Source organism: Tursiops truncatus, chromosome 16 (assembly GCF_011762595.2).
Source record: "Tursiops truncatus isolate mTurTru1 chromosome 16, mTurTru1.mat.Y, whole genome shotgun sequence".
In the NCBI taxonomy this organism is placed as follows: Eukaryota; Metazoa; Chordata; class Mammalia; order Artiodactyla; family Delphinidae; genus Tursiops; species Tursiops truncatus.
In genome coordinates this window covers 24,977,634-24,995,070 of record NC_047049.1, presented here as the reverse complement: position 1 = coordinate 24,995,070, position 17,437 = coordinate 24,977,634, and the positions used below count along the sequence as shown (strand labels likewise).

The 17,437-nt window shown below is 50.3% G+C and overlaps 1 protein-coding gene across 3 annotated transcripts in view; it reads left to right on the top strand.

Moving 5' to 3' along the window:
- The first annotated feature begins 8,098 nt into the window (after positions 1 to 8,098).
- Positions 8,099 to 17,437, top strand: part of NEURL1 (neuralized E3 ubiquitin protein ligase 1) — a 78,047-nt gene continuing 68,708 nt past the window's right edge. Inside the window, exons 1-2 of one of the 3 annotated variants that reach the window (XM_073793993.1) lie at positions 8,099 to 8,917; positions 10,092 to 10,199. In XM_073793993.1, coding sequence (XP_073650094.1) covers positions 8,833 to 8,917; positions 10,092 to 10,199 — 193 coding nt within the window. In that variant the 5' untranslated portion in view covers positions 8,099 to 8,832. The remainder of the gene's footprint in view (positions 8,918 to 10,091; positions 10,200 to 17,437) is intronic. The other 2 variants (XM_033842087.2, XM_073793994.1) reach the window with 2 other exon arrangements.

Below are 17,437 nucleotides of genomic sequence, written 5' to 3'. Positions count from 1 at the left end.
TGGGCGAAGGGTGAAGGTCGGAACAAGCGAGCGCCTCTGGGGCGTCTCTTGGGAAAGGAGGATAGAAGTGGGAGGCTACCCTGGCAGCAGTAGTGGAGAAACGTCTGTTGCCTATTCTGGGTCTAGGGATGAAGGGCATTTGAACTGACTGAAGGCTGTTGACTTACTGGAGATGTGCCTCCTGGCTCCTATGTGTCTTTCAACTTTTACCATGAAGGAGTTTTAAATTTTTATGTGGTCCTATATATCATACTTTTCTTTTATGATTCTCTGATCTTTGTAACGTTCTTAGAAAAGCCTTCCTGCCAAGTAAAGGTCATTTAAAACATCTATGAGAGAAAGAGGATGCTGGGGTATTACATTCACTTTGAGCATTTTTCTTTGAGTCCAGTTTTGTTATTTTTAAATCTATTTTGTGTTCATTAGTGGCTCTGTGCTTCCTGGCTAACTTCCAGAGAGCTGAGCCAAAGCCCCTGGGAGTCTTCAGGGTCTCTACGGTGGGAGGAGGCTGGCTCAGGAACTCAAGGAGGACACCTCCCCTGCAACAGGTGTCTTCCTCAGGCTGGCACCTAAAGGAATCCCATCCTGGGGCAGGCATAGCATCGCAGGGGTTTGGACTCAGACCATCCTAGGGTTGACCCTCAGTGCTTCACTTACCAGCTCCTAATCAAGTATCTTAACTTTCCTAAGCCCCAGGATTTTCATTTGTAAAATGGGGATGCTGTTGCTGTTGCTGCTGCTAATAATAATAATAGTAGTTACTTCATAGGGTTATTACCAGGCTTAAATGAATTAATACAGATGAATTGCTTAGACCAAGGCCTGGTATGTATGTCTATGTGCTCCATAAATATCACCTGTCAGTATTACCTAAGCCAGTGGCCCTGAGATGGGTCAAGGGATGCTGTTTGAAATTACTAAACAAGTTTTCCAGACAGGGATACATGTGGCCCTCTTTCTGGTTTTGCACATTTTTCTTTCAGCTTCTTGCAGGAATCTCCATCTGTCCTTTTAGATGCAATCTTAAGAATGCTTGGTCTCAGGCCTGGATTTTATCCATAGGCACTACAGGCCCAGGACTTAGGCCTAGGTGCTTTCTAAGGATCTGCTTAAGACTGTAAAAAAATATTACTGGCTCAAAATTATGAGAGGAAAACTTCAAAATCAAAATTAAGAAATGTTTACTTAAATGTCTATAAAACAATGTTGTGGCAACTTCATTAACTGTTAAACGAGTACTCATAAATATTTCATTATATTTGAAGACAATCGTAGGTTTTTCTCACTTGGCAGGAACTCCAACACATGCAAGATTGTTTAGAAATAAAACCAATTGTAAATTCAGTGAGTTCCTTTTAGTCCAGTGATTTCAAAAGCCAAATTTACAAAAATCCTTTCAAAATGTTTAAGACAGGAAAATTATGTTTAACGTGGGGTGTAGTATATTTTACTATGTTTGACCTTATACAGTTAGGCACCAAAGATAAGAGTTTGGGGGTCTGTGAAGATCTTACAATTAGTCTTGGACCTAGGGGCTGCCTCCCAGGAGGCAAGTCTGTCTGTGGAGCAGAGGAGGGAGCAGGTGTTACCCCTCGCTGTACAGCCACCTCCTGCCCTACCTTCTAACGTGACTAGCCCTGCCTGGGTGGCAACCTGTGCTGGTCTGGCCCCAACTTTCCCCAGGAAAGCCTGCAGGCATTCTTTAAACATTATCCTCTCACCTAGAACACATGTCCATGTTCACAGTTTCCCAAAGTGTGATCAGTTAATGACCTGCATGAGATTGGGGCAAGGCCCTTGAATCTGCATTTTATTAGACGTTCTTCCCCTGTCCCTCCCCCTGTAGATGATTCTGATGCATGCTGAGTTTGAGACTCATCCGTCTACAGTGTGTGTGCACTACAGGAGGGGGGCAAGATGATCCAGTTTTAAAAAATGGATTTTATTTTTTAGAGCAGTTTTAGATTCACAGCAAAATTGAGTGGAAGGTACAGAGATTTCCCATATACCCTCTGCCCCAACACATGTGTAGTCCCCCCCCATTATCAACATCCTCCACCAGAGTGGTACATTTGTTACAACTGATCAACCTACATTGACACGTCATTATACCCCAGAGTCCAGAGTTTTCAGGAAGGTTCATTCTTGGTGATGTCCATTCCATGGGTTTAGACAAACGTATAATGTCATGTACCCACATTGTGGCGTCACACAGAGTATTTTCAGAGCCCTAAGAATCCTTTGTGTTCCACCCATTCATCCTTCCCTCCCCCTAACCCTTGGCAACCACTGATCTTTTTCCTGCCATAGTTATGCTTTTCATACAGTATGTAGTCTTTTCAGATTGACTTATTCCACTTAGTAGCGTGCATTTAAAGTTCCTCTATGTCTTTTCATGGCTTGATAGTTCATTTCTTTTTAGCGCTGAATAATATTCTACTGTCTGGATGTACCACAGTTTATTTATCTATTCACCTACAGAAGGACATCTTGGCTGCCTCCACCTTTTGGCAATTATGAGTAAAGTGGCTATAAACATCCACGTGCAGGTTTTTGTGTGGACATAAGTTTTCAGCTCCTTTGGGTAAGTACCAAGGAGTGCAACTGGTGCATCATATGGTAAGAGAATGTTTCGTTTTGTAACAAACCACCAAAATGTCTTCCAGAGCTGCTGTACTGTTTTCATTCCTGTCAGCAGTGAATGAGAGTTCCCGTTGCTCTGCATCCTCACCAGCACTTGGTGTTGTCAGTGTTCTGGATTTTGGCCATTCTAATAGTTGTGCCGTGGCATCATTGTTGTTGTTGTTGTTTTAAAATTAATTAATTAATTAGTTAATTTTTTGCTGCATTGGGTCTTCGTTGCTGCGCCTGCGCTTTTCTCTAGTTGCAGCGAGCGGGGGCTACTCTTTTTTTTTGTTTTTTTGGGGGGGCTACTCTTTGTTGCGGTGCGCGGGCTTCTCATTGCGGTGGCTTCTTTTGTTGCAGAGCACGGGCTCTAGGTGCGCAGGCTTCAGTAGTTGTGGAGCACGGGCTTAGTTGCTCCAAGGAATGTGGGATCTCCCCGGACCAGGGCTCAAACCCGTGCCCCCTGCATTGGCAGGTGGATTTTTAACCACCGCGCCACCAGGAAAGTCCTGGCATCGTTGTTTTGGTTTACATTTTCATGGTGACATAAGATACGGAACATCTTTTCAAATGCTTATTTCCCATGTGTATGTTTTCTTTGGTGAGGTGTCTGTTAAGGTCTTTGGCTCATATAAAAAATTGAGTTTTCTTATTGTTGGATTTTAAGTGTTCTTTGTATATTTTGGAGAATAGGCCTGTTTTAGATATGTCTTTTGCAAATATTTTCTCCCAGTCTGTGGTTTGTCTTTTTATTCTCTTGACAGTGTCTTTTGCAGAGCAGAAAATTTAATTTTAATGAAGTTCAGCTTATCAGTGATTTCTTTCATAGTTCATGCCTTTGGTGTTGTATCTAAAAAGTCATCACCAAGCCTAAGGCCATCTAGATTTTCTCCTATGTTATCTTCTAGGAGTTTTATAGTTTTGCATTTTACATTTAGGGCTGTGATCCATCTTGGGTTAATTTTTGTGAGTGGGGGTGTAAGGTCTGTGTCTAGATTCACGTTTTTGCATGTGGATGTCTAGTTGTTCATGTACCATTTGTTGAAAAGACTACCTTTGCTCCATTATATTCCTTTGCTCCTTCATCAAAGATCAGTTGGCTGTGTTCATTTCCAGGCTCTTTATTCTGTTGCATTGATCTATTTGTCTATTCTCTCACCGATACCACACTGTCTCAATTACTGTAGCTTTATAGTAAACTTTGAAGTTGGGTAGTGTCAGTCCTCCAACTTTGCTCTTCTCCTTCAATATTGTGTTGGTTATTCTGGGTCTTTTACCTCTCCCTATACACTTTAGAATCAGTTTGTTGATATCCACAATATACCTTGCTGGGATTTTGCTTGGGTTGCATTGAATCTATAGATCGAGTTGGGAAGAACTGACGTCTTGACAATACTGAGAACTACTAGTGTGTTCAGCCCTAAACTTAGTCCTGGGAGGTAGGAAACTCGACTGGAGTACACAAGAGCACAGGACAGGCTCCCCCATAGTGTTGGCAATGAAACCGCACCTCGCACAGTTCTAGGCATACAGGCAGTGCTCAATACGGTCACTGGAGCGATGAATGAAGCTGAATCCCAAAGCGCCTGGGAACAGGGCAGTAAGGTGGCCATTCCACGCTATGATGATTAGCAAAGACTCCCATCCTTCAGAGGAAAGACCTGGCCTCAGGGAAAACTTTGTGGCAAAGGTACTGTTGAGAAGGACACTGGCCAGAAAGACTGCTCTGGACAAGGCTCTTGGGCTTATCAATTAACCTTAATTGATAGGTTAATTCACTGCCTTATTGATTCATTGATTTGTTTAATAAATATTTGTTAAGAATAAATATTTGTTAAGAATCTACTATGAACTCAGGGATCTCCCCATCTAAGACGTCCAGCTGCCCCCTGCAGTTCAAGCAGGACTTCTGTACATGTTTTCTGATGGCTTGATAACTATGGGCTGGGCCTCAGAGCATGGTAGAGGGGCCTTGTATCCCAGCCAGGGATGGCTGTGGCTGTTTTCTGTTTTAAGGCTAGTTTCTCAACAGGGAGGGAAGTGTCATGCTGTTGACGAAGGTGGTCTCAAGTTTAGGGGAGCCTGGCTTGGCCTAGATGAACTCCACTCTTGCCTGCCTGGTGGGGGACCATCCCTGTGGCTCGTTCTCCAGGGGCTCGGGGAAGGAAGAAACGAGGTTCTCAGTCAAATATTTTATTATTTTATCAACATGGAGACGCTTCAAGACTTGAACTGATCTGGGAGCTGTGGAGAGTGAGAAAGAAGGGGAAGGGAGAGGTGAGCCAGCAGGAGGAGACCAAGCAAGGAGCAACAAGGGCAGAGAGACAGCAGGAGAGAAAGTGATGGGGATGGAGAGAAGCAGGGAAGGGCAGGGAGAAGGGGAGAAAGACAAAAGAAGGGAGGGAGAGGGGGAGGGGGGGAGGAAGAGGAAGAGGGAGAGAGAGAAGGGAGCCAACCAGAAGGGAGAGAAACGAGGGAGAGAGAAGGGGGGACTGGGAGCTGCTGCTGAAAGAGCCCCGGTTCCACACTGAGGCCCTGCCTGGGGTCCTTCCTCTCCTGCACGTTGGTGTGAGAGCTCACAGCACCCACACGGACACATGTGTACACACAGCCAAACACAACGCACTGACACCCACCCCCTTGGGCAGCGCCTTCAGAATCTACACTGCTGGGGAGGTGGGGTTGCCACGGTGACAGGTGCTGGAGCACCACCTTATGGGTATTAATAGCTTCCATTGAAGCCACCAAAACAGTGACTTCATCCAGCCAGCCGTTTCCCTGGCTGGTTCCTTCTCCCTCCTCCCTTCTTGATTGGGGCTGGGAAGGGCCCTCGGCCGCACAGGCCGCTTCCCCGCCTCCTGGCAGCCACCTTGGTGAAGGATGGCTTGAAGGCCTCAGGGATTCCATCCAAGGTCCAGGAGGAGGGTGTGCTGCGGTTCTTTGCTCCTCTGAGCTGGGTCTAACCACGGCCCCTGCCAGGAAAGGGTTTCTGAGGCACAGGACCTGTCAGAGGGGTCACCCTCAGCTGCTCTGGGTCCCATGCAGCCACACCTACCTCCTCTAGGTCCCTGCCTGGCCAGAGACTTCCAGCCAGTTGCCACTTGACAGTGGTGTCCCCTGCCACAGCACAGAACTCCTTGGAAAATCAAGGGCCAGCCTAGGGAGGTGACACGGGCTACAAGATTTCAGAGGCGTCACGCTTGAGCTCAAGCAAGTGCAGGGCTGGTGTTGCACGACGCTGAGAGCGAGTGCCTCCTTCCATTTCACACCAGGGAGGCCTCCCTTGTCTCATCCGAATCCCAGCCCTGTTGATACTCTCATTGTCTCCTCAACCCTCTGGGATCAGGGGACATTTCTGTCCTGCCCTCAGTTCCTTGCCTTGGTCCCTAACGCCGGTCACCTTCCTGTGCGGCTCCCCCGGATCAGCCTGTCCTGAGCTGCAGAGTCTCTGGACGCTTCAGGCAGGCACCGGTGTCTGGTCCCCTCATTTCCCCTTCCCTTTGACCTCCTCCATCTCTCCCCTGCTTGGCCCACAGCCCCAAGTTTAGACGACATGGGGCCTGTGACCTCCCTGCCATCCTCTACCTTCGGGGCCTCACCCCATCCCCATCCTTGGCCTATGCCCCAGCCCCTCCTCCTGAAGAAGGGAAGGAGGCGATGAGCCTCCGCGCAAGCCACTGTCGGCAAATCCTACCAAGGGCTTGCACTTGGCCCACACTCCGGGGGAATTAGTCTCATCTATACAGAGTTTTCAGATTTATTCCGATGCCAGCAGTAGCCCACAGTGACCTCATTCCAGCAGACTTCAGGGGGTATATGAGTGCAAGAGAGTGTGTGTGCGCTTGTGTAGAAGTGCGTGTGTGAGAGAGTGTAGAGGTGTGTGTGCAAATGTGTGAGTGTGCTGCCATTCAGAGCCCACGGATTTCTGATGCATGAGTCATCGGCTGGAGTGAGCCTCGGGGAGATACGCCCATAAAAAGACAGCACCCCTGACCTGCCACGTCCATTCTGCAGCTGGCTGGGCACATGATCCTGGGCATCTAAGAGGCTGGGGGCAGGGGTGGGGGCTGTCTTTCCCTCCAGACCCCAGAGAGCAGCTGTCAAGGATATTTCTAGCTCGCCTGGAGTCCCAGGCATTTAAGGATGTGATGCCTGCAATGGGGTGAGGGTGGAGGGCGGGGGAGGGAGAAAATGGTGGTTCAGAGGCTTTCCTCCCAGGGCTCTCGGTGGAGCTCTGCTGGCAGGCAGGGCGATTCACCCATTCCACAAGCATTTTTGGACAGTCTGTCATGTGCTAGGCATAATCCTGGGGACTGGTGACATCATGGTGAATGGAGTTGTCCTGTTCTCTCCCCTCACAGAGCTTATGTTCTAGTGGGGGAGGCACAACAGAAACCAGGGGGAAAGGCTACTTTCAAACTAATTCCAGAAGATAACATAGAGTAATGCTATGGAACATGACTGAGAGTGGTGGGGGTTCTCTAGCTGGGGCGGGCAGTCAGGGAAGGTCAGGAGGTGACACAAGAACTGTGCCTGAATATTGAGGAGCTGTCATATGGAGACTTGAGGAAAGAACCTTCCAGAAGAGGATGGACGAGATGCCTGATGCCAGCCCACGTCCTCGCTGGATTCTGGATCAGAGTTGCTGTAGCCAGTCAGGGAGCTAGAGGTGATCTAGAGGAACAGGAAGGCAGATTCTCTGTCCTGGGGGGAACCTGTCTCACCTTCTAGCCCTGATAAGACAGGCAGAAGGAGATGCCCCCATGTCTAGGTAGGAGGAGAATGACTCCCTTTCCCTTCCTGCAGGTCCTTGGTAGCAGTGCTGAGCTCCAGGATGGATGAGTCATGTGAACAGGTGACATGCTGAAGGCCCCTTCCTCCAGGAAGCCTTCTTTGACTGCTGCAGGCCACAGAGGCCCCCACCTCTGAGAGCTGACAGAGCCACTTGGTTCAGATTTGGTGGTTGTCTGACGGTTTGTCCCTGAGATTTGTTCCCGCACCTTGGCCCTCCATCCCATCTCCTAGGTCCAGTCTGTGTTCATCTAAAGGCCCCCCAACGCTATGTGTCCAGTAACTGAACAGCCTGGTGTTCTTGTTCTGAGCCTTTGTCCCAGCGCCCCTTGGATCTGACTGAGAGCAAAGGGTCAAGCGCTGGGATTCCTCATCTCACTTCATTTATTCAGTCATCCATCCACTCTATAAAAATTCTTTTTTCTGGTTTACTATGTGCCGGGCGCTGAACCCGGTGCTAGAGAAATTGGAACTTAGGGCTACCTCGCCCCGGGCCTGGCACCCAGGGAACTCACCGTTCTTGCTGTACAGTTTCTCTTGTTTTCAGGACCAAGTTCCACTGTTGGTGAGAGGAATAAACCCAACCCCTGGAGCCTCAATCTCTGCCGGATATTTGACCCCAACTCGGGCCCAGGGACCGCCCCCCCCGCCCCCCTCGGGCCGCGGAGTACTAGTGGCAGCCGGGAACGCGGCGCACCGGGGGCCACATCTGGCTGAGCGGGCGCGCGCGTGTCACTAAGACGCTCATTCACCGGCGCAGCTGTCACCATAACAACCGGAGCGAGGGAATCCTGGCGACTGCTGGGGGCGGGGGCGGCGGTTGCGCGAGGGACCCCGCGGGGGCTGGAGCGTGGCGGCCCTGGGAGACCCACCACCGCGGCAGCGCCCAGCACACCCCGCGCTCCTCGGAGCCCCGCTCCATGCCGAGCCGCCGGCGGGAGGGCGCCACTCACGTTGCAGCCTCGGCCGTCCCCGCGGGCGGGGACCCAGCCGGCGCCGAGCCGCCGAGACTCCGGGCAGGCCGAGCCGCTGAGCGCCCGCTCCGGGAGCCCTGACTCTATGGCCCCAGGGGAGCGCGCTGGAGCCACCGCGCCGCCCGCTACCAGCCAGAACCGGAGCGCCAGCGGGAGGAAGAGGGGAGCCCCGGGCGCCGCCAGCCCCGGCCCAGGGGCGCGCCCGCCGCGGAAAATGGCAGGCAGGTAGAGGGCCCCCGCGGCGGGCAGGCCCCGCCGAGGACCGAGGAGCCCGGAGACTGGGAGGAGAAGAGCGGCCTGCCCGCCCCCTGCCGCAGCCCCACCAGGGCCCTCCCCCGGCGGCGCGCGCGCCGGCGCGCGCACACACTTGCACACCGTACCTCGTCTGCTGCTCAGCCTCGCCTGCCCCCCGCGAGCACCGAACCCCCTGGGGCCGGATGCCATGGGTAACAACTTCTCCAGTATCCCCTCTCTGCCCCGAGGAAACCCGAGCCGGGCGCCACGGGGCCACCCCCAAAACATCAAAGGTAAGGCTCCGCCGGGGCCGGGCGCAGCTGGAGGACTGGGGCGCAGGCGGAGGGGCAGGGAGAGGTGGAGAGGTGTGGCTGGCGAGGCCGGGCAGGTGCCACCTGTTGTGCGTATTTGGAGATGGGAGGTGCACCTCGGCCATGGAGGTGCGCTGGAGGTGGGGGGCTGCTAGTGATGACGGTGAAAATCAGGGAGGCTGGTGTTGCGTGGGGTCTACGCAGTTCTCCCAGCCAGCACCAGAAACGTCACTGGAGTCCCCTCAGGCCATGATGCTAGGCGAGCGTGCAGGGGTGAGGAAGGGCATTTGCCAGGTGGGTAGGGGAGTGTGGCAGGATGCTCGGGCTGGCCAGCTGTGCTTCCCAAGGGAAGCACCATTGTCTCCTTTTTCATCTGCCCATGGCTGGAGAGGTGATGCTGGAAGCACTAGTTGCATTTCCGATTGGAGTGTCTTAAAAATCCAGGACAGATTAACAACAGCCTGGAAGACTGGGCCAGAGCCGGTGGCCTCTGGAGTCCTCTGCAGCTACTGACTTTTTGTATCCACTGAATCAGGTTGTTTTCTGGTTCCCCAAAGGTTAGATGTCCAGTTGAAACTCTGGAAAGGAGGGCCTGGGAGCCTTGAGACAGAGTAACATTTACCGAGAAGGTCTTTGCCCTCCAAGTCCCTCGACCCACCCAGCACCCTCAGGGAGGCCCCAAGCCCTGTTCTTGGCTTTAACTCTTCAGTGCTGTCTCTGACCTTTGGAAGACACACCTGGGTCCTCCCAGGCCCTCAGAGCCCACAGATTCCCTTCGGGAAGCTCCTTTTCTTTCACCCTCAAAACCAGCCAACACTGGCTGGGCATTCTTATGGCTAAGAGTCAGGAAGGGAAGCCCTTGGGCTTTCACAAAGAACAACCCACTTCTTGAGACCCACCCCCACTGACCCCCAGCTTATGAGAAGGATACTAGTAATGCCCTTTGACAAAGCGTTGAAGTTTACAAAGAACTTTCACAAATACCTTTTCAGGTGGGCAAGGAAACTGCTCTGGGGAGTCCTCAGAGCTAATCATGCCCATGTTACAGTTGAGGAGAACGAATGCTTGTTTCACGTTCCCAAAGCCAGAGAGGCAGAACCAGGCTGCAGACCTGTATCTTCTGACTTGGAATTCTGTCCTCTCTTTTGCTGGACAGTTAACCTTCAGGAGTCGGGGAGAGGAGGAGAGGTGGGACCGCCGTCCTGCATTCTAACTCCAACCCTTTCAGAACTTCAGCTCTCACTTGGCTCAGGAAAATCAACGGGTTTGTTGTGTCTTTCTGGAAATTAATATGGTGGTACCTGTCAAGACCTTTTAAAATATCATCTTCATTGACCTTGTGATTCCACCTGAAGAACTGATCCTAAGAAAATGGAAATGCAGGCAAACACTTATGTGCTAGGCCTAGGATGTTCATGGTAGTGTTGTTTATACTAGGAAAACAACCTAAATGTACTGAAATCGTGGTGGATCCTCTTGGTGGAGTATTATGCAATCTTTAAAATAGTATTATTGAAGAATATTTGATCACTTGGGGAAGTGCTCACAGCAGCATAATGACAGTTGTAAAAAGCAGCATACAAAGTTGTGTAGACTGTAAGAGCCCAATTTTGTTAAAATGTTATGAAGGCAAAAAAAAAAAAAAAAAAAAAAAATCAAACAGCCCTTGAAAGAAAGTTTCTCAAAGGTTAACAATTGTTTCCTCTGGGTAATGAGATCACATAAGATTTTTTCTTTTCTTTTTTATATTCTGCTCTTTTCTAAAATTTCTACAATAAACAAGTATTATTTTTTTATAATCAGCTGTAAGTATTAGATGTATGAAGACTGTTTCTGAGCATTGAAAACAGATTTATAATGATGGAGGAACCCGTGGTTGTCATCCAGTTCAATGTCCTCCCTTACAAGGGAGAAGAATGAGGGAAAGGGAGAGTGAATTGACCAGTTACTCAGTGGGTCAGTTAAGAGAAGGTGGCAAAGCCAGACTAAGTCCTTCAAGGGCAGGGGTTAGCTGGGGACCAGTGAGTTGACTTGGTGCTTGAATGCTCACCAACTGCCCCAAGAAGGCTGTGCTCCATCCATGACCCTAGGGAAGCCCAGCAAAGGCCTCCATAATTGCACCCCTTTTAACCTAAATTGGGATTGTGGGGATGTGAGGTCTCTGTGGCTGGGGTCTTTGGCAAGGGATGGTGAGCAGGAGAGGGTCTGAGGCCCTCCCATGTCCCTGCTCCCACCCTAGCCTCCTCCTCTGCCTGAATCCCCACCTATCTGGCCTGGGAAGGCCCCTTTTTGCTGCCTCCCTGGTTTACAGAGATCAGTTCTTATTCAGTGGGAGTAAATGGTGGAGAAATTCTCCCTGCCAGCAGTCTCCCTCCCACTGCCCATCTCCCTTCAGGCTCAGCTTACCAGAATCCACTCTCCTCTGTCCCTAACCACAAACCTAGGTGGCCGTGAGAATTTTGGTTCTGCTCCTTCCAAGCCTGAGATGAAGGATCAGAGCATGCCGTGAAGGCTGCCCATGGGTTCCTTCATCCAGGGTCCCCTTATCCTGCTTCGCAGCCTGACTTTTCCCCATCCTAACAGAGCCATCAATTTTATTCTGTGATTGTTTTAATGTTCACTCCAAGTTCCTTTCTAACTGTATCAGCATTGACCTAGGAGTCTTCTCTGATACATCAGTGGTCATCCAGAATTCCATCCCCATTTTATTGGTATGACCTTGATACTGGCTGTGATTCCAAGACTGTTCACCCTGAGTTCTGCTGGGACAGCTTTCAGCTCTGATTCTTATCAGCGTGCATCCAGAAATTTGCTGGTGGGAGGCAGGGAACTCTCGATTTTTTTTCTCCTTCCATAATTGCAATCTATTGATTTCTCACCATTTTAATTAAAACAACTGGAAAGGACCTGGCATAACAGGGACCCTGAGACTCACTAGAGATCTAAGATTGGTCTGGCTGTCAGGCTGATGTGAAATGAGGCTCGTCCATCACCTGTCAGGTGGTAGACTTTGGTCTTCTTCCTGAAGACACACTGACCTCACTCCACTGCTGGTGATACCCACTGGGGTCTGAACAGTGTTGGTCTAGGAGTGTCCACGGGAGAGGCCCAAGGTATAGCTCTGGGATTAGGACCAACAGACAGTTATGAGGAGCTGCCATGTGCCTGGGTCAGAGGTGAGGGCTCATGGCATCTCTGTAGATTCACAGACTGAAGATCTACTTGATAAGGTAGGACGGAGGGAAGGAATGGAATCAAATGCTTGGTTGGATTGTTGAAATCCCAGATATGTGTGGGCAGAGGTCAGAAATGGGGGGTCAGGGAAGAATTTGAGCTGGACATGGAAGGAACTGTAGAAGTTGGATCGATGGCAAGGGGTGCAGCGAGAGTCCTAGGGTGTGGAGAGGAGGGTAGGGCAAGGGACGTGCAGCAAAGGCTTGGAGGTGGGATGAGTGAGTGTGTGTATATATTCTCAGTGATGGGAACGGGGTGACTGGGGCAGGGGATTCATGTGTCATGGAGACAAATACAGATAATGAAGATCTTCCTCCTTCCCCATCTCTTTCTGAGTGCCTGCCTGCTTGGTGCTAAGTGTTGGGGGAAAGGTAACTAGGAAAGCCTATGGGGAGGACGACTCAGTCCCAGTGGTCACCCATAGATGGGGGTTGGATAGGCCACCTCCTATCACTGGTTTTTTTTTTTATTGTGGTAAAATTCACAATTTTAACCTTTTAAAGTGTACAATTAACTGGCATTTAGTACAGTCACAATGTTGTGCAACCACCGCCTCTGTCTAGTTCCGGAACATTTTCATCACCCCAAAAGGGAAGCCTGTACCAATGAAGCAGTCACTCCTTATTACTCCCTCCCCTGAATCCCTGGCAACCACTAATCTACTTTCTGCCTCTAGGCATTTGCCTATACTGGACATTTCATATAGATGGAATCACACTATATTTGTTCTTTTGAGTCTGATTTCTTTCACTTAGCGTAATGTTTTCAAGGCTTATCCGTGCTGTAATATGTATCTTCTTTCCCTTCTGTGGCTGAATAATGTTCCATTATATAGATATGCCACGTTTTGCTGATCCACTTGCCAGTTGATGGATATATATATTTTTTGTGGTACGCGGGCCTCTCACTGTTGTGGCCTCTCCCGTTGAGGAGCACAGGCTCCAGACGCGCAGGCTCAGCAGCCATGGCTCGCGGGCCCAGCCGCTCTGTGGCATGTGGGATCTTCCCGGACCGGGGCACGAACCCGTGTCCCCCGCGTCGGCAGGCGGACTCCCAACCACTGCGCCACCAGGGCAGCCCTTGATGGATATTTTTGATGGCTATTTGGATTGTTCCACCTTTTGGTTATTGGGACTTTTGTGCTGTGAAGATCTGTGTATAAGTTTTTGTTTGAACACCTGTTTTCTGTTCTTTGGGGTATATACCAAGGAGTGAACCTCCATCTTTTCAAAGCTGGTGCTTTTGAATTGGACATTTCACAAAGCCGCTGGTTGTGACAGATGTAGGGAGGTTGTCTCCGTCCAGCTTTGGTTGGGTGTGACACCAGCCAGACACCTGTTGTCTTCAGTCTCTTTTCCATGGTGGCTGAGGCTCCCGGCAGGCAGAGGGAGGAGCTTCTAAGGTTGGCCAAGGAGCTTTGATTCTTTGAGGTGGACCAGTGTGAGCTACAGGAACTTTCTGCAGACCCTGAATCTCCTCACTGCTCCCTGAGGCCAGGGGTGGGGGATGCATTCTCCTAGGACAAGGGCCTAGCCATTTTCCAACCTTCACAACCTTGCTGCTACTTTCCTGATCTGGGTCCTCCTCCCAGATCTAGCTGGCCTCTTTGCCTCCCATTCCTCCTTTGATGCCAGAGGGATCCTCCTAAAGTATGCCTTTCATCTCGCCCGTCCCCTATCAACAGTCTTCAATGTCATGACCCAGCCTGCCATAATCGGAAATTCAAGGCCTCCATTCTTTGGCCAACCCACAGATATTCCCACAGCCCTTGTGTGGGCTCCTTCCGTAGTTGTCATGACACTTGCAGGTTAGGTGAACTCATCCATCTCTCTGCTCCCAGCAATGCAGCAGACAGACCTGGCACGGTGAAGGGGTGGGGGCTGGTGGCCTCCTCTGCCCCCCCAAGACTTCAGAGAAGCTGGGCTGAGACAGCCCCCGTGTTGAACCCAGAGCACCTGTCCTGCACACCCTGTTGGGTTTTCATTCAGTCTGACCTTTGAACCCTATATTGTTAATCATAAAAAATAAGATTTATAAGAGCCACCACATGTTGGGTGGTTACTGTGTGCCAAGTACTTCCGTGTAGATTATTTCTATTAATATCCTACTGACAACCTGCTGAGGGGGAGGTATCATTGTCACCATTTTATATATGGGGAAAGAAAGGCTCAGAGAGGTTAAGTGACTAATCCCAGACCACACAGTTAGTAACTGATGGAGCTGGGATTCAAACCCAGGTCTGTCTGACTTTAGAGTTCACTCTTGTGACCACTATATATCTTGCCCTTATAGAATTCACTCTAGGTGGGCTCTGTCTTCCATTGTAGGAAAGGAACTGGGGAGCAATCTCCTGGCCTCTGGACAGGGCCCCAAAGGAGGGAAAGGGAGTACCATGGGGTTCTTGATGCTCCTTCCCAACCCCTGCCCCTTCCACCTCCTCTGTAGGGCTTTGAGCCATGTAGACCCTTCAGCCAGTCATCAGACACTTTCAAGGGAACTTTCTGTTCCTTCGGGCCAGCGTTTCTCACAGTGAGGTTTTTCTACTGCCTGCATCAGCATTAGCGTCAGCTTGAAAGCACATCTAAAAAGGCAGGTTCCCAGCCCCCAGGCCAGACCTACTGTCTCAGAATACCTTGGGGATGGGCTCCCGAACCTGCATGTGTAACAAGAGCCCCAGCTCATTCTGATATACCTCAGAGTCTGAGAACTATCCAGGCTGTGGGGCCTCAGAACAGACCCACTCTGGCACTCTTGGAGTTGGTGAGATCAGGCTTCTCAGAGGAGGGGAGCCTGAGGCTGGATGGAGATTTGGAATGGACCTTTTCAAGGGCATCTTGGTGAGGGCGTGGCAGCAAAGGCGCGGAGGCAGGAAAATGCAAGGTGTTGACAGAGACAGTGAGCCGTCCCTCCCACCTGGGATGTGAGACCCCCAGTGGGGAGATGAACGGATCAATCTTTGAAGATAGACTGATGCCAGATCTTGCAGGGCCTTGGATTCCAGGATGAGTTTAGATCGATCCTGGGGGCAGTGGGAGCTATGGGTGGCTTTTGAGCAGAGGAGTGTAGTGATTTCCTTTAAACAGCAGCATCAGCAGAGGAGGGGGGAGGAGGGAATGAAGCATCCTGAGCTGCTGGGAGGTTAATGGAGCTACAGGGCTTCTGTCCTAGGCCAAGCTGAAAGGGCTGGGTGGGACAGCCAAGTTGACGACCTCATCTAGGCTTTCCCGTGGGTGAATCTGGAAGCATTTCTGACCAATGACTATGGTCAGCAGGGCTATTGCACATCAGGAAAAAAAAAAAAAGGATTTTTAAGAAGTACAAGTCCTGATGCTGGGCACTATGCTAGGTTCATTCACATAGATTAATTCATTTAGTCTCTCAATAAATGTGAAGTAGGTATTATTATTCCCATTTTATAGGTGCAAAAACTGAGACTCATGTATATTAAGAATGCTGTCCAGAAACAATAAACTAGGAAATGGCAGAGCTGAGATTTCTATCTAGGACACCAAAGCCCATGAGGGAGAAAATTGGCTTCGGGGGGAATTTCTGCATACTGGGGCTTTCTTTTCCCTGACCCTCTGAGGTGGCATGTGCCCACTTCCAAGATGTGCACATTGAGGCCCAGGCATTGGCTCTAAATCACAGAGTGCAAGATGGTGACAGCATGGGCAAGGGCAGTAACAAAAGGAGGAAAAGGCAGGAGGAAGGAGGACAGGAGTGGGACACTGCCCAGGGGATGCCAGGGTTGCCTCCATCTGGATATGCCAGCTGCCTGGGCCTATTTCCTGTTGGTTTGTGACTCTCTCACTCCTGGTCCTGCACACCCAGGGGCTGGAGGCTGAGGGGCTGCTTCTCCCTGATCTGGTTGCTTTGGCAACCCTGGGCAGGATGCGAGTGGTCTCCTTGGTAACGCCTGGGAAAACTGCCTGCAGGGCTGGAGGGAAGTGGACTGGCCAGCGGTCAGGCTGGGTGGCACAGGCGGAGCCAGGCCAGACCGGGCCACTGAGACTGCAGGCCTGTGGTGAAGGTCAGGCTTATGGAATAGCCCAGGCAGCCTGTTGGCCATTCCCCAGCAAGCCAGAGTCCAGAGGCCCTGGGGGCCTGGGGGCCTGCCTGGTGAGACCAGAGGCACTAATGGGCCAGCCCAGGAAGTGGGAGGAGATGGGGGTGAGGGTGGGAAGGGGGGAGAATATAGCTTCTGGATGACAGATCCAGCTACAGGGTTTATTAAAAGATGTTTATCAGAGGTCATTACCCAGATCCTGCTGCTTTGGGAAATGAGCAGGTGCTGATGCCTGTGGAGCGCGGGGCAAAGAGAAAAGCAGGGCTAGAAGAAGAGGAAGAGTCACAGGCAGGCAGGTGGAGCCTTTGGCTTTCTCTCTGCTCTCGCTGCAGCTCTGGAGTAGGCTGGGCTCTGCGCTGGGCTCCAGAACTGAAGTTCTCCCAGGGTGAGGGTTGGGGTTCCAGGGATGCTCTGGTGCGGAGGCTCATTCTGTTGTTTAACAAACATGCTAAGCATCAATGATGAGCCAGGCATTCTCCTAGGCGTGAGGATACGGTGGAACACAAAAAGATGAGGGCTCGCTGCCATGGGGCTTTCCCTGCATGGAGCTGAGAGCAAAAATGGCAAATGAACAAATGAATCCGAGTATGATAATAATTACTAACATATTATGTGCTAGATAGAGACTGTGCTAAGCTCTTTTCACCTATTATCTCATTTAACCTTTAAAACAACCATGTGAAGTAAGTGTGATTATTAGCCCCATTTATAAACTGAGGCTTAGCGAGGTTAAGTAACTTGCCCAAGGTCACGTGGCTGGTATGAGTCAGAGCTGGGATTCTAGCCAAGATCTCTCTGACTTTGGCGCTACCACTAAAAAAACCCAAAAAACCCCAAAAAACCCCTTTTCATTTAGAACAGTTTTAGATTTACAGAATTATTGCAAAATAGCAGAGAGTTTCCACATAGCCCATGCCCAGTTTCCTCCATTATTAACATCTTACGTGTGTGTATGGAACGTTTGTGACATTAACGTACCAATACTGATACGTGGTTATTAACTAATGTCTGTACTTTACTCCGATTTCCTCAGTTTTCCTTCATGTTCTTTTTCTGTACTAGGATCCCATCCGGGATACCACAGTATATTTTTAGCTACCACATTTTATATGTATATAGTTGTGTTTTCTTATGCTCCTCTTGGTTGTGACAATTTCTCACACGTTCCTTGTTTTTGATGACCTTGACAGTTTTGAGGAGTG